This window comes from Tamandua tetradactyla, chromosome X (assembly GCF_023851605.1).
Source record: "Tamandua tetradactyla isolate mTamTet1 chromosome X, mTamTet1.pri, whole genome shotgun sequence".
Classification (NCBI taxonomy): Eukaryota; Metazoa; Chordata; class Mammalia; order Pilosa; family Myrmecophagidae; genus Tamandua; species Tamandua tetradactyla.
The window spans coordinates 56,988,978-57,005,157 of NC_135353.1; the positions used below are offsets into that span (position 1 = coordinate 56,988,978).

Below are 16,180 nucleotides of genomic sequence, written 5' to 3' on the forward strand. Positions count from 1 at the left end.
TGCTTTTAAATAGGAGCCCACCTAATACTTACCTTTGTAGATTTGTGCAGAGAAATGAAATCAGAACCTGATTGGGTATGCATGAAGAAGCACATACATTTGTTCCTTGAACACTAGGAGAGACTAACATATTTGATAAGTAATACCTGAACACTTTCTGTGATTTAAGGATTATTTATGTTTCTAGCAAAGCTATTTCTACTCCTTTGACCTGTTACTGCTTCCCGCCCGCCATTTTAAAGCAAAGCACATAAGGATTCACTATATAACTTTGTCTAAATCATTGACAGTGATTCTTAAATCACTGTATCGTGATATCCCATCAAGAGAGTACAAACTTAAGTAATCTATGAAATTTGTAGAATGAGAAAGAGGAAGCAGGAGAGCAAATACATGTTTGTTTATGCTTTGAAAAGAATGAATATTCTTTTCAAAGATAGACTTAAAAATATCAAAGAAACTAAGGATTTTGAACAATTAAATCAATGATATGTAGGTACAGCAGAATAACCCTAACTTAATGGATTCTTTATTTGAGGTCTTCCCCTTGTAATGAAAGTCCACTTACATGGAAACCAGTGCTCAATGTAAATTAAATTAAGTTGCTCCAACCAGAATAGAAAAGTGAAGAATGGGTTTTTAGTACTTAGAGAAAGTACCAAGTTAAATATAGGAACAATAATTTGTAAGATGGGTTCATAAACAAGATGCAGACAGATAGATTGCTAATATTTCCTAAGCCAATTCTTGAAAATCCACTTTTTTTAAAACTCTGTAGACCTGTCATGACATTTTTTATTTTAAATTCACCATTACCCTAAATCCATGACATATCATTAGCTTGTGGGACGTAAAGCCAGAATCTAGGTTTCTGTGCCCAATTCTTCTCTGACTTGCGATATGACTGAGAGTAAATGAATTAGCTGCTTTGAGCTTCAGTTACCTGTCTGGGAAAAATGATATCAGTATTTCATGGAGGTATTTAGGTATGCTTCTTATTGGCACATGCTTTGAGGCCACTGGATGAAAGGTATTTGCATGATGGCAAAGCAGGCTTATTATAGGGTCCTGAGTAGGTGTTCACTTTTTTTTTAAGGTGCTCACTTTTAATGAGTTTTGCTGTCTTATAGCATACAATTCTCTCTGTTGCCCCGTTTCTTTATTGACTATAACAAGCTTGTCCCAACGTTCATATTATTGATCCTCTCAGATTTTTTTTAATTAACATTTTTATATTTTATATTATATAGGAAATTGGGGTTCAAATAGGATGACTTTAGCATCTTCCAGGAAGATGAAAACTAGCTTCAAAAAGAGACATTAGTTCGAATATTCCATAGAGATTAGCAATTTCTTCAAAACTCCTCCAGAAGATTAAAAAAGAGTAAAGCAAATATCTGTGTGTGTGTGTGTGTGTGTGTGTTTTAAAGGGAGAAAGTTTTGAATAATATTTGCTTGTGACACATACTGATGATAGCCAGTAACTGAAACGCAGCCATTGTAGTGTTTTATACACAGCTGGTTTTTATTAATGATAGAATATTTATGCTTGCTGTACAATTCATGGCTCATTTCCATGTGTATGTCAGAATGTAAATACCCCCAAAGCAACATTAAGATAACATTAAATATAAATGTGGCCAAGCTAGAGAGGGTGGATTTGGGGGGGTCTCTTTTATTCTTATTGGTGATATTTAAGATCACAATAACCACACCCCAATCTTAGGCATTTTACATTCTTTTTTTCCCTCTTATATATCCCATAACAAACTTCACATTTTGATCCTTTTGATATGGACAAATGATCTGCCATAAACATCCCCCCTTCATAATGCAGATGAAACTGATGCATGTGTTTTTTAAGAGCATATTTTCCCTGCACATGCTTCTCATTATCTGAGAGGCCTGGACTCAATCACTAAAGGAGCAGAGAAACCACATAATTGAAAGGAGAATGACGGTGGTGCATACTTGGAATATTTGTGGGAAGGGGATTGCTGACATCAGAAAATGTAGTGGCCTGAGTGTTAACAGCATTGAAGAGAAATGAGCGTTTTGTGTTTCTATGTATTGAGAATTATTTTTAAGGGGATAAAAATATGGGTCAGGTTTGACATCCTTTTATGAAGTTGCCCTGGAAACTTTGATGAAGGTTGTTATAGAATAGTTCAATTTAAACCTTCCCCATTAGGCAGCTAATTAGTACATCACTTACTCACTTTGGTTGTTTTCAAGGGGCATGGATTTGCACTGCATTAATGACGTTTTTTCCATGTGATAGCAAACTAAGATAAAAGTCACAGATGGAGAAAATTATTTAGATTGCCTATTTTGAAGAAATCTAATTTCCTCCTTATTAAGTTTTCAGTTCAAATTTTTGTTTCACTCTGCTTATATACAGTGATTACATTTTAGTTTGGTATCCAGTTTTACTTTCTGGATCATGGGTTATAAACCAAAGCTGATTAATTTGAGTCTCCCATATAAATTGGAGAAATACAACAAATTACAAGAAACCCTTTAATTAAGGTAACATATTTTTTCTTTTACAATTAGTTTCTTTTTTCTTTCTCTCTCTGTGTGTGTGTGTGTTTGGGGGAGGGGATTTTAAAAAAAAAAAAACAAACAATTTTTGGAGTTAAGGATACCTTGGTGATCCTTTTTATCCTCCAAGAAAATCTGTTTGCGTCACGCTACCAGTGAGCCTCCCATTAAGGGAATATGATGAATTTTTGACTTGGTGCTTTTTGTGACTAGGCTGAGTGGTTATGGTATGAGTATGTGGTTATGGTGTGATCAGGAGTGCAGGATTCCTAGCATGTTCTTTCTACTGTACTCAGTCTTTTTTTAGGGAGATGAGTACTTAGTCCTGAAGTTTTAGACCATTTGCAGTAACATAAATGCTCTGTAGCTAAAGATGGAATATGGATGTACTGTTGCCCCCCTTTTCCCCATATCTTGTGACAGTCACTCTGTACATGTATTCCTTAATGCCATGCCTGTAGCATATGCTGACACTAATTTCTGAGAGTGAGAAAGTTGGCTGGGTTATGTAATTTGTGGTTTAACTTTAGCTCTTCCTGGGAAGGCAGGGTCTAGGTTTAGTTTTGCAGTGGCAACTCAGTCAAGATAGGTTCCTGGTGCTTACAAGACAGCAGGAGGAGGGGCTGCCTTCTGCCTTTCGGGAGTGACTCAGACCCTTTGGTATGAAGATATGAAACGCTGGCTCCTGTCCATGCACCTGCTAGATGCCACACCTGCAGTCACCACCTGAGTCCCACTCAGACATGAAACTTAGACTCTTCAAAAGGGGTACACAGCAAAGCAGGGAGCTCCAAGTTGTGTTTATGGAGCACCACTGGTAATTTGCTTTAGCCATTCCAGTGTTAGCATATGGAAAGTTCTTGGATATTTTCTTCTAGGTGTAGCACACTCACTTGCTCAAGATACAGTTGGAGTGCTGTGGGAGGTTGCTTTCCCAGTGAATTTCTCTTGAAAACTGTCATCTTAAAAATTGGCTAGTCGGATCTGTCAAAGATAGTGTATAGAAACCGAGGACAGGGCAGGAATTCACAAGACCTGGGTTCTGATCCTGATACTACTACTGAGCAACAGTGAAACCTTGGACAAAATAGTTTTTAATAGCTATCTGCTCTGGGCTTCAGCGTCCTCAGTTTTAACATAAGATTAATTTCATCTGCCTTTATTTCCTCACAGAGCTACTGAAAAGGACAAATAAGATAATAGAAGTGAAAACACTTTTGTCTCCTTAGAAGAAAGGCTGAGAAACTGAAGGTAACATTATTATTGCTATTGTTAGTCCATGTCTTTCATTCATCTTCTCCTGCTGTTGTTGCTTTCCCAAAATTTTAGGAAGTGGTTATTCACTTAATATGAATTTATTAAGCACACTTTATGTACCAGTTAGTGCTTTAGGTATTGGCATGGATACAGTTAAAAATTGGATACCCAGTCCATGCCCTCAAAGAGCTCACAGTTTAACAACCTCCATTCCGGGCTCAATCCATTGCGGTGATTTCTGCCTAGGCACTTTGAAGCTTAAAAGGCAAAAATCAACTTCTTTTTTCTCTCTGCATTTGAGAAGGGAACTTCCATCCCTAGAGCAGTGTATTCCAAGGTCTAGAGGTCAATCTAGACCTTGGAATACACACGGAGAGAAAAGCTATGGGGTAAATAAAGGAATTTATCTCTTACTCACACATCTGCCAAGAGCTTGTCCCTTGAATGACCACTTTTTTCAGGGATCCACACTTGTTTTTTCCTTGGTTCTGTACTCTTCCTACTCTGCGTGATCCTGCCCACTCCTGAGTTGTCATCCTTATGCTAACTTCCAAATGTACATCTCAACCTGTCTTTGACTCCTTCTTTCCACTTTCCCCAATGTCAAGTTGGTCACCAAATTCCACATGTTCTACTCAGCTTATAGACCTTTTCCTCTGAGAAAGTTTTCTTGGCTGGCCCAGAATTTTTTTGCAGATTTCTCTGGTTTGCGAGAGCTATGCTGATACCTCTGTTTTCCCATTGGATTTTAGGTACATTTGCCTCTTCTGTTTGACTGGGAACGCATTGAGGACTGGACTCTGTTTTATTGCTTCATTTTTCCATCCCCAGTGCCTAATGCAGTGTCTGGCTAGAGTAAGTGCTCAATAAATGTTGGTGGAAAATACAGTGTTTAAGTGCTGAAATAGAGATGTGTAGATGTGTAATAGATGCGCAGTAGGAACACAGAGGGGGAATATTAAGTGTCCATATTAAGCAGAAATGAGGCCGGTGGAGATGGAAAAAGATTAGGGAAAAAAAACCTTAAAGGAGAAGGTGGAAAAAGATCTGCCTTCTGAAAGTCCTGGCTAACCAACTAAGGGACAAAATGCCTGTTGGGTATGCTCTTCCTAAGCTGGGGACATCTCTGTCCTATTGCTTCCCCTAAGTTAGGAAAAGATGACCTTTATGATCAGGTCTGCAAATAACTTCTGTCTATAACATGTTGACCATTTAAGACAGGAGCCACACAGTCATATTAAACAGTGCTGACCTATAATGTATCACCTTAACCATGGCTGAGAATAGAGATACATACAAAGCCTCAGTGGTTGTCTATGCTTAATTTCATACAGCACAATGCCCTCTAAAATATATTGAAAACAGGTATTTGAATCTAGCAAATTTAATTAATTCTCATAACATAGCAGGTTGAGTTACTGGAACTGAATATCTTCAAGATGACTGTCACATCTTTCCAAGGGCAAATATGAAACATGATATAAGCCATTACAGTCATGAACCTTTTCTCACCCACCTGATGCTTTTACTAATTAAGTTCTTGGCGGAGTGGCAATTTGGGGCAAGTGCATGCAAGCTGGATTCACAGGGGAGCCCACATTCCACTCTGCCATTTCGCAAGCCACTGGGATACTACACTGCTTCTCTTGGCTTCTTTTCCTCCCAGGAGCTCTGTACTGTCCTGGTGGAGAAATGAGAGCAGGAGAACTTTTCATTAAATGAGGAAAGGATTTCATGGGTCTTTGATATTTTTCTAGTTTCATTTTTTTAGTGGGTTATCTAAAAACATTCATACTCCTTGACCCATTAATTTCACTTCTGGGATTCTATCATTAGGAAACAATCCAGGATATTAAAGAAGGCTAAATCACAAAGAGGTTTTTATAACATTATTTAGACTAGCACAAAACTGGAAATAATTCAAATGTCATAATAATTGGAGAATGGGTAAGTGAAACTTAATACACTCATGTAATGAATTATTGTACAGCCATTACAGTGTTTGTTATGAAGTCTGTATGACAACATGGAAAAGTGAAATGTAGGATCCAAAATTTATGCTTTGTAAAAACACAAATACACATAAAAAATATAATGGGACTATTCTAAAATGCTTATGTTACTTGTAAAATAAAGCATAAATAAAGATAAAAGTGATGGGTATGCTATCAGAGGCAGGAGATTGGAAAGGCAGGCACCTTCTAGGTATGTTTCTTTATTAAATGCAATTTTATTGATATTCATATATCGCACATCCAAAGAATACGATCAATGGTTTACAGTATCATATAGTTGTGCATTCATCACCACAATCAATTTTGAACATTTTAATTACTATAAAAATACATATGAGTGAAAATAAAAGTGAAAATGAAAAAGAACACCCCAAACATCCCATGCCCCTAATCCCTCCTATTATTTATTTATTTTTTGTCCTTATTGTTTTACTCCTTGTTTCGTACACTGGATAAAGGGAGTGTCAGCCACAAGGTTTTCACAATCACATGGTCACACTGTCAAAACATATAGTTATACAACTGTCTTCAAGAATCAAGGCTGCTGCAATGCAGTTCAACAGTTTCAGGTATTTCCTTTTACCTATTCTAATCCACTAGAAACTAAAAAGGAATATCTATATAAGGCATAAGAATAACCTCCAGAATGACCTGTGACTCTATTTGAAATTTCTCAGCCACTGAAACTTTATTTCATTTCTCTTCCCCTTTTGGTCAAGGATGCTTTCTCCATCCCTTGATGCTGGGTCCAGGCTCATCCCCAGGAATCATGTCCCTCATTGGCAGGGAGATTTACACACCTGGGAGTCATGTTCTATGTAGAAGAAAGGGCTGTAAGTTCATCTGCTGAATTGGCTTTGAGAGAGAGGCCACATCTGAGCACAGAAGAGGTTTTTCTGGGGGTGACTCTTAGGCGTCCTTATAGGTAGGCTTAGCTTCTCCTTTGCAGGAATAAGTTTCATAGGGGTGAGCACTAAGATTGAGGGCTCAGCCTATTGAATTGGTTGCCAGAATATCAGGGATTTTTCAGGTGGGGAAATTTAATATTTCCACATTTTTCCCCAATCCCTCAAGGTGGCTTTGCAAATAAATTTTTATTCTTTCCCCAAATTACTCTGGAATGTATTAGGGTATCACACTAACTTGTACAAACCAACAAGAACTCGCTCTCTATTCAAAGTTCTATGTAATTATGGTGCTTGAATTAACTGACTATACAAGATAAATTAGATAGTGTTCTATTGAAAATATAAATTCTGTACCAAACAAAAATCTCTTCCTTTGGTCTCACATAGAAGTTGAAGTTTTAAGACACAGTAAGTAACAGCAACAATAAATAGCATCCTGTACCCTTTAGTCTGATTTACTTTTGTCCTACAGGATCTGCTTCACTCATATCTCGATTTGATGTCTGATCTCCTTTGCAGCTTTTTAAACAGGTACTTTGTGGGGTAATGCTGACTTTCAGAACTGCAGAACTTTAGCTCTGAGTCTCAGATACCTAAAGTTCCAGGGACTGACCAGGTTATACACAAAGAGATCAGCATCTCAGAACTTAGAAATAACCATTACAACTCAGGAACAGATGTGCCTGCTATAAGAGTTTATAATCTAGGAACCTTTAAAATAAGCCGTCCCTTAATATCCTGTGCTCTCAGATGCAAGTCTCAGAGTTTGCACATTATAATTAGTCCTTATTAGTGAAGCATTATAATGTTTGCCTTTTCATTTCTGACTTATTTCCTTCAACATACTGTCCTTACGGTTCACTCACCTAGTTGCATGCCTCACAACTTCATTCCTTCTCCACTCAATAAATACACCACAATTCCCTCTTACTGTTCATCATTCTATGTACCCTTAGGCCACTTTCCTCCATTGCAAATTGTGAATATCCCTGCCATAAACACGTGTGCAAATGTCTTTTCATGTCCCTACTTTAAGTTAGGTATATTTTAAAACTTTTCTCATTTTATTCTTAAAATAATTTTATGTGTCCCTTATACTGTTCCTGAAGAAATAAAGCATGGGATGTAGTGACATGATCTAGTGTTCTCTTGGAATGAGTGTATGTATGTGTGTGTGTATGTGTACATGTGCATGCAAGTGGGCAGGGGCTAGAGGGGGAGTGGGAACAGAACTCTCCTTGCTGTCCAATATTTCACTACTTATGTACACTAATTTAGAATTGATCACCTTTATTGCCTATTAATATTTTCACAGTTATTGCTTTAGAGCACACCAATATAAAACTGGGGTCAAACTGACCAAGCCTTTAAGAGTTAATATCTCAGAAACAGATAACTGACACTGATTCTCTGTAAGACCTGGAAAGGCCAAGTCCTTGAGATGGTTCTTAAAATAATTTCCCAATCTGATCTAGACAGCAGTAAAGATAGGAAGCAAAGAGTAGGGGACCACATGAAAGCCTTTCCTTAAGCCAGTGCTGCAGTTAAGTAGGAACAAATGCCAAGCTGGCATGACGTTGACAAGATAGGGGCATGGAAACATTGATCAATGGAGATGCATGTTACTCTCTAAGCCACCTACATATCTGGGCTTAAAGTGCAGATGTTTTCCAAAGACCTTCTGCCATACTTCTAGAACACTTTCATTTTACCTCTTTGAATTTGTCCTCCTGCTGTTAACATTTTATTTCCAGTGCAACTGGAAAATTTGTGGTGTCATTAAGCCAGGTATATAGCATCATGAAGCCATGGTCAATTCAAAATAATAAATATTTAGTAAGCATCTTCTATATATAAGCCAATAGTGCTAGATATGTTGTAATGGAAGGGCTGTTGCCCTGGGACTTATAAACTTACATTTTAGATCCTGACTCTGACCCTTTTTAGGCCCTAGTGTCCTCATCTATAGAAGGATGGGCTTAGACTACTAGATATTCTCTCAGAGATCTTTCTAGTCCTCGCCTTCAGGGATCTAAGGTCTCCTAGAGCAGAATACTAAGTTGAAAATGAAGGTTAAAAAAAGACAACTTATGTCATAAAATTGCCACAGCTTTCTAAAGAGAGGTTACTTTGAGGTAATAATATCAATAATAATAGCTAACATTTATTGAACCCTTACTATCTGTCAGGCCCTCTGCTTAGCACTTTATATGGATTATCTCCCTTAATCTTTATAACAGCCCATGAGTATGAGCACCATTATCCTCATTTTGCAGATAATGAAAGTGAGAGTTGGGGAGATCAAAAGACATAGTAAGTTCAAGCTAAGATTCAGAATTGAACTTGTGCAATCTGACTCTAGGCCTGGGCTCTTAACCTTGATACTTATACTGCTTTTCCATTGCCTATTGAAAGTTTAGGGATAGCCTGCAAAAGGACTATTGCTTATTACTTACCAAAGGAAGCTAATTAGTATCCTGGGTTGAGAGACTATTGGGTTTGGAATTTTTTCTCTAGGACAGTCCTGGCCACAGTATGCACCAGCCTGAGAGAACACGAGAGAATTCAGTGTGGCCAATATGCTTCTTGCCATGCATGGAAGGTTGTTTCCATGTGTTTTGTGCACAAATTCTTGCACATAGTTGAAGGGAAAACTTTGAATTAGCCCCTTTCCATTTAGTTGGGAGCAGAATTCTGTGAAACAGGTTGACCAAGATTTAGCAGAGAAACAAGTTTCTTAGACTTTAGATTCTTCATCCGGGTGGGTGGAGTGAGGGGTAGGGGCAGAAAAATCTCATAAGTGTATTTTAAAATTTATTTGAAGGGTAGGAATTTGGTCTCCCCTGACCACCTTGTAATGTTTATTTTCTGGGACTTGGCCTGGGCAGCATCTAAGCATATACAATGAGTTTTGGCTGAACCTCCCAGGATTAGCCAATGACTGCCAGTGGAGCAAGAATTTAGCTCACTCTTGCTGCCCTGTTGTTGTTATGGAAGAGTTGAATATACAAATTCAAATTGTATTTCTTAAGAGAGAAGCACAGATATCCTTTCTTCCCCTATGAAATATCCTTAGGGAAAATCTGTGTGTCCAGGAGAAACAAGGTTATTTTATTGATTGAAGATTATGTCAAACCCCTGGCGGTAGCATGTTTAAAGCTGTGGGCAGATTAAACGTTGTAGAGTTCATTCTTGTTCATGAGACAGAGAACCTTTCCTTTCTCTAATAAATAAATGAAATAGTGTTTTCCTCCATAAGTGAGTCTTGACATGCAGATGAACGTCAGTTCTTTAAGAAAAATCAGTAAACTGAAGATGAACCTGCAAGGCTTTTTCCTTAGGCTGATTTATTTTCCTTTTTCAAACAGGAACAAAAGGGGCAATGGAGGGGAAACGATGATCTATACCCGGCTGACATAAAGTGATTTGGGTTTTGAAAAGGATGTGGAGAGGAGAGGGCAAAATTAAGGGAAGAGAGTAAGACTGTGGACCAGTGAAGTTTCCTTAGCATGGAACTAGGTGTCAAGAGAAAGTCAGTCAAGATCTGTGTGAAGAATCTAAATGGTACTGGGCGAGAATTGTGTGGTGCTTTCTCTCCAGGGATTCAAGTTTAAAAGCCTTAGGCTGTCCTTTGCATTTTCCAGTGGGGAAAAAAAAAAGAAGACAAACGTTTTGTTCAGAATAGGATAATAGAAGTACCGTGGTTAGTTACCATAGCTCTGTTAACAACCCGGCTTTGATTCCATTTAGTTGTTTCTCTGCATTGAAATTAGAGGAGATACCCTAAAATAATTACCTTGCAGATTGGAGATAATTTTGCTTCTGGCCATGATGATGCATTGGGCCAAAACAAGATGGAAAGACAAATTTCCTTGTTTGCTGACTTAATATCTGTTCACTTTATTTTTGGCAGCATTGTAAGGAAATATTGTTAAACTGATCACTGTGTGGTTTTGTGGATTTTTTAAAAACTTGGATGTTTTGGACATGCTCTAAAAATATAGAGATGTTTGTATGCTTCCTTTACATTCATTGCCTTGCTCTGGTGTGGAGTAAAGCCTTTCCTTTAAGTAATATGGGTGAGTCATGGCTAGGGCCAGGACAGAAAATAGAAATATGGTTCATGTGCATCTTAGCTAAACACAAACTCCTGTTTTATGACGATTTTGGCTGGACCTGGTCAGGGTTTTAAGAGAGCCAAGGAAATGAGGATTCTTGGTGGTTGTCTTTTGGACATTGACATCTAGTTTCTATAATGTGAGTCTAGTAGCTTCCTTTTGCTGAGATACTGGGGTAGTGGAAGTGCTGAGAAAGCAGATTAATGTATCTTCCACTTCCAGAAGGATTGTTGCCGTGTACTGAGAAGGGCAATCAACTTTCCTACTCCAGTAAGAATGGCCGGTCTACCAATCTGATTGTAAGCTCTGTGAGGGCAGGAAATATGTTTTGGGTGTTTTATGTATGCTTCATTGCATCTAGCCTGAGACTGGGCAAATGTCTGGAACAGCCAGTAAGCAATAAGTACTTAATGACTTGATTCAGGTTTTGTTTTTTTTTTTCCTTATCCCCATTACTAAAGCAATTTTATCAGGAGCTTCACTGAGTGTTCCTTTTTTGACCAAAAACCAACAGTATGATGACTTCCTTTCTGAGATGTGAAGCAGTAAACCTCACTGCTGTGCTTTAGTAATGATAGCAATTTAAAAATTGCACCCTAAAGGTGCCAGTGGGTTATGGCTCTTGTCGTTATCTACCATGTGAACTCAGAATGGAAGCAGTGGCCTTCTAGGGCTGTGAAGCTAAAACAGAGCAATATGTTCCAGTCTCAAACCTGAACATTTCTATCACCTGGAGACTGGCATAACCTCCTGAATAAAGCTACTGGACAGTGAGATTTCTTTCTTGCTCTAGAGGAGGTTGATTCTGCCGTTCATTAAAAGGCAAGCCCATGGGAGGACAAGTCATCCCTTGGAAGAACTGGTTTGGTTAACTGCTGGCCATTGGTGGCAAAATAGAAACGACGTTTTTATTTCTTCCTCCCTATCCTTCCTGAACATTTCAGAGTGACCAGTGGTTGGACTCTGGACGGCGCTTACCCCGAACCTGAGTGTTAGGGGAGAGGGAATCTGCCGTTGCGGTTTCTGGAGCTACTCATAAGAATTCCCTATCCTGATCAAGGCTTTAAGCCTAAAAGAAAGCAGAAATAGGTATGAACCAATTGTGTGTGTGTGCGTATGCGTGTGGGCACGTGCATGTGTGTGTGCAGGGTGGGGTGGGCATGAAATGGGAGGGGGGTGGTATATTCTTCGGGATCTGGGGCAGCTCAATATCTGAACTTCCTTGCCTTACAAAAGGGGTTTCTAAACGATTTTGTTTTAATCATACATTTTTTGTTTCTGTTTTTGAAAGAGGAAAACTAGTTTGGTAGTCATCTCTCCAGTTACAGGAAGCAAAAAAGATTTGTTTGTTATATTTGTCAGCCTATCAGAAAATCCCCATTTAACAATTAAAATACAGGAGTTCCAGAAGGTCACTGGGAGGGAGGGAAAGGGGACTAAAGGGCATGATGTTTAGCCCCTTGGTGTGCATTTCCCAAAAGAATATCATGAATGAGATTTAAAAAGGACCATTTTGGAAGGTTAACTGTATGGGTCAAATTGTTCAATAGAGCAATTAAAAACCAGGTAACCGTAATCATACTAGAAGTAATAAAGGATGAAAGAGCTCCCATACACATATTCTGGGTCACTTCATGCAAGAATAAAGGAAAAGGGATCAGGTTTCCAGAGAGATTGGAGGCTGCTCAACATAATAGAAGTAATGTAATAGAAGGCATAATTCCTGAGTTCTCATCTAGGTAACAGAGGCCGGTTAGCTTGACGTTTAATATGACTTTCATGTGACATCATAACCACTCTCCAAGAAGACTTAAGATCCTTAAAGTGAAAGCTTCATTATTGAACATTAGCTTTTAATTATAATGTTTAGACTAAAAGATTCTGTCCAATAATTTTATTAGTCTCTAATGAGTTTGTGTGCACTCTACAGTGTTAAAGAGAAGTTAAGAACAGGGGAATCAATTATTTAGGTTATATTGTAAAACAAAGTGTGATAAGAATTTGAATCTTGAGTTTTCTTACTTACTAAAGGTACCTGTGTCACTCAACCCAAAATACTTCCTTAAGAAGAAACGGTGTGTGGGGAGATAATATGGTTATCATGCCCTTTCAGAGGGATGATCTTTTTATTTTTCAATTTCTCTATATTGTCAGAGACAGATTTTAAATGAAAGAGAAGTCCCTGTTTATATTCCTCCTACCCAACATAAAAATTTCTCAGTGACTATTCTTGGATGGCTGGAAGAGAAATTTTGTCAATAATAATTATCCTCAGTCCTTCTCTTATCAAGCCCATGGCAAGGAGAATTCCAAATGGACAATACAGAAAGGATTTTGAAATAAAAAATATATATTTCAGAGTTTGATGATCAGAGAGGAAGATATATCAAGACAAGGATCATTTGTACCTAGTGTAAGCCAATACCTCTCAACCTTTTATTTATTTTAGCTCTTATTTGGTATTTATAGTCATTTATAGCTTCCTTTACATTCTGAACTGCTTTACAAATTTAACTTCTCCTTACTGTTGGCCTTCACCTCTACAGCCGTGTAAGTTGGATTTTTAATTAAATAAATAGAATACAGACAGGTAATGCCTGTGAGGACCTAGGCAAATTGCCCTCTCTGATCACCTTACTTGACTGCCCAAGGTTTCCCTAGTCTTCTCAAGAGTTAAGTCCAGATTGAATGTTAAATGCATGTAAAAGTGAAAGCACTAACACAGAGCCCTCACACTTCCAAGTTCCTCATTATATCAATAATAGAGGCAGGAGACACCAACAATTTATTCTAGATTCAATTCTCTACTTTGTTTCTGCAGTGGAATCCCCAACCCCCAAATATCCATTTTCTTCCCCTTTAGAGGACTGATTTATCCATCAACTAGGTGTTAAGCTTCCTGTTTCCCCTTCCCAGGTCAAGGGCAGCCCAGGTGCCCAATTTCTCTCTCTCTTCACAAGGCACCACCTGCAATAGAGATGAGAAATTCTGAAGAACAGCAAAGTGGAGGAACTACCGTATTGCAGCGTCTGCTACAAGAGCAGCTACGCTACGGCAATCCTAATGAGAATCGCAACTTGCTTGCCATACACCAGCAAGCCACAGGGAATGGCCCACCTTTTCCCAGTGGCAGTGGGAACCCAGGCCCTCAGAATGATGTGTTGAGTCCCCAAGACCACCACCAACAGCTTGTGGCTCATGCTGCTCGACAAGAACCCCAGGGGCAGGAAATACAGTCAGAAAATATCATCATGGAGAAGCAGCTTTCCCCTCGAATGCAGAACAATGAAGAGCTCCCAACATATGAAGAAGCCAAGGTTCAGTCCCAGTACTTTCGGGGCCAACAGCATGCTAGTGTTGGAGCTGCCTTCTATGTCACCGGAGTCACCAACCAGAAGATGAGGACCGAGGGACGTCCATCAGTCCAGAGGCTCAATCCTGGAAAGATGCACCAGGATGAGGGACTCAGAGACCTTAAGCAAGGGCATGTCCGCTCCTTGAGTGAACGACTAATGCAGATGTCACTGGCCACCAGTGGAGTTAAGGCCCATCCACCTGTTACCAGCACTCCCCTCTCCCCACCACAACCCAATGACCTCTACAAGAATCCCACAAATTCCAGTGAATTCTACAAGGCCCAAGGGCCACCTCCCAACCAGCATAGCCTGAAAGGCCTGGAACACCGAGGGCCTCCACCAGAGTATCCCTTCAAGGCCATGACACCCCAGTCTGTAGTGTGCAAGCCCCAAGAGCCAGGGCACTTCTATAGTGAGCATCGTCTGAACCAGCCAGGGAGAACAGAGGGGCAACTGATGAGGTATCAGCATCCCCCTGAGTATGGAGCAGCCAGGTAAGAGAGTTCCCTTTCTGTAATTTCCGGACTTCATCCCCAACCAGCTTCTTCTGCTGTGTGTCAGGAATCTTAAAGGAAGGAATATGAAGGTGTTTGGTATAACAAACTCTACAATGTATGGCTGGCTCTTGGTTTAGTAAATTAGCAGCCAACTTGAATTTCTAGCTGCTTCATCCATAATTAGCACTATCTTAATATTCTGTTGATATTGTACTTTGGGCATGGCATCGACTGTCTTGTGGATGAACAGGAGGACAGTTCTTGATTTCAGCAGGTATTCCCTGCCCTGTTTCCAAGGATATTTAAAAAGGGTCAGTGTTCCAGTTCTTTTGAGTTTTTAAGTCCTTCCTTAAGGAGCGATGGCAAATTATCTTGAACCTTAATTAGTCTGGACCAGCCTATCACTTCTATTTATTCCCCTACATAAAAACCTCATCACTTATTTTTTGTGTGAACAAATCTGTTTCCATTAGTTGTATTTTTTGCAATAGAATTACAGTGATTTTTTTTTCTGTCACTAAACAAACACCCAGATACCTCTGTGGAAGGCACTATATATGTGTGCAGGTTCAGAACATTACTTGCCTTGTGCCTCCTTGCAGTACATGAACTCTGAACTACTTCATTTTTCTTGTGTAGAGAGTTTGTTATTTGCAGTCACACTTTTAAACATCTAAGTTAAGTTCACATCATGTCATATAAAAGTTTTGGTCAGATGCCAAAATGCGTAAGGAAAAATATTCACATAACTCCTGTACAACTTGCCATTAATCAGGAGGACTGCTTTGTATATTCAGTTTTTCCTAAATATACCTCTTAATTATTAAGGGGACCATTGTCCTATTGCTGTATTAACTATACCTTAGGAATTTGCTCATTGTTGTTATTGCTAATATTGGGGCCATGTCTCTGATCAGTAGTATTTCAGGATGTAAATCGGGGGAGGAGTTTGGAACTGTGGGCAACAATGATGGCATGGTTAATTGTGAGTGGTCATAAGGTTTGAAGTCCTTGGACCTCGGCTGGCCTTTATCCATGGGCAGCCCACAGACTAGACTTGTGATCTCTTTGATGTATGTTTGCCTCCTGTTCCCTCCTAAATCATTTGGGAAAGACCCTCTTGACTTGAAGTTCATTGGGTGACTCAGGAGAGAAAGCAACCAGGGGTCGGGAGTAGGGTGAAGGTAAGAGAATACACCTGGCATTTTCCCTTGTTTAATTTTTTCCTTCTCCAGGTCCTGTGTTTTCAGCCAGAGGCAAATCACTCTGGGCTCCACTGCTAACTTTGTTAGTTTAGGATTTTTTTTCCACAACCCAGGTTGATTTCCTAAACCTTTTCAAACTCTTCTCTGCAGCTTTCAAAGGGCAGGAGCCTATGTTCTGATTCGTAGCTTGGGACAGGAAATGGATAACAGGGCCATCCAGGTTTAAACAAGAACCTGATTCCCATCTGCCCGATGAAACGGAAGACCCAGGGAGGGGTTG

General features: G+C 39.2%; 1 protein-coding gene across 4 annotated transcripts in view; it reads left to right on the forward strand.

Annotated features, from left to right (window-relative positions):
* Nucleotides 1-16,180, forward strand: part of AMOT (angiomotin) — a 72,250-nt gene that overhangs the window by 4,195 nt on the left and 51,875 nt on the right. For 3 of the 4 annotated variants that reach the window (XM_077145684.1, XM_077145687.1, XM_077145685.1), the window contains exons 2-5: nt 3,718-3,795; nt 4,554-4,656; nt 11,787-11,931; nt 13,759-14,692. In XM_077145684.1, the coding sequence (XP_077001799.1) occupies nt 13,821-14,692 (872 nt within the window). In that variant the 5' untranslated portion in view covers nt 3,718-3,795; nt 4,554-4,656; nt 11,787-11,931; nt 13,759-13,820. The remainder of the gene's footprint in view (nt 1-3,717; nt 3,796-4,553; nt 4,657-11,786; nt 11,932-13,758; nt 14,693-16,180) is intronic. The other variant, XM_077145686.1, reaches the window with a different exon arrangement.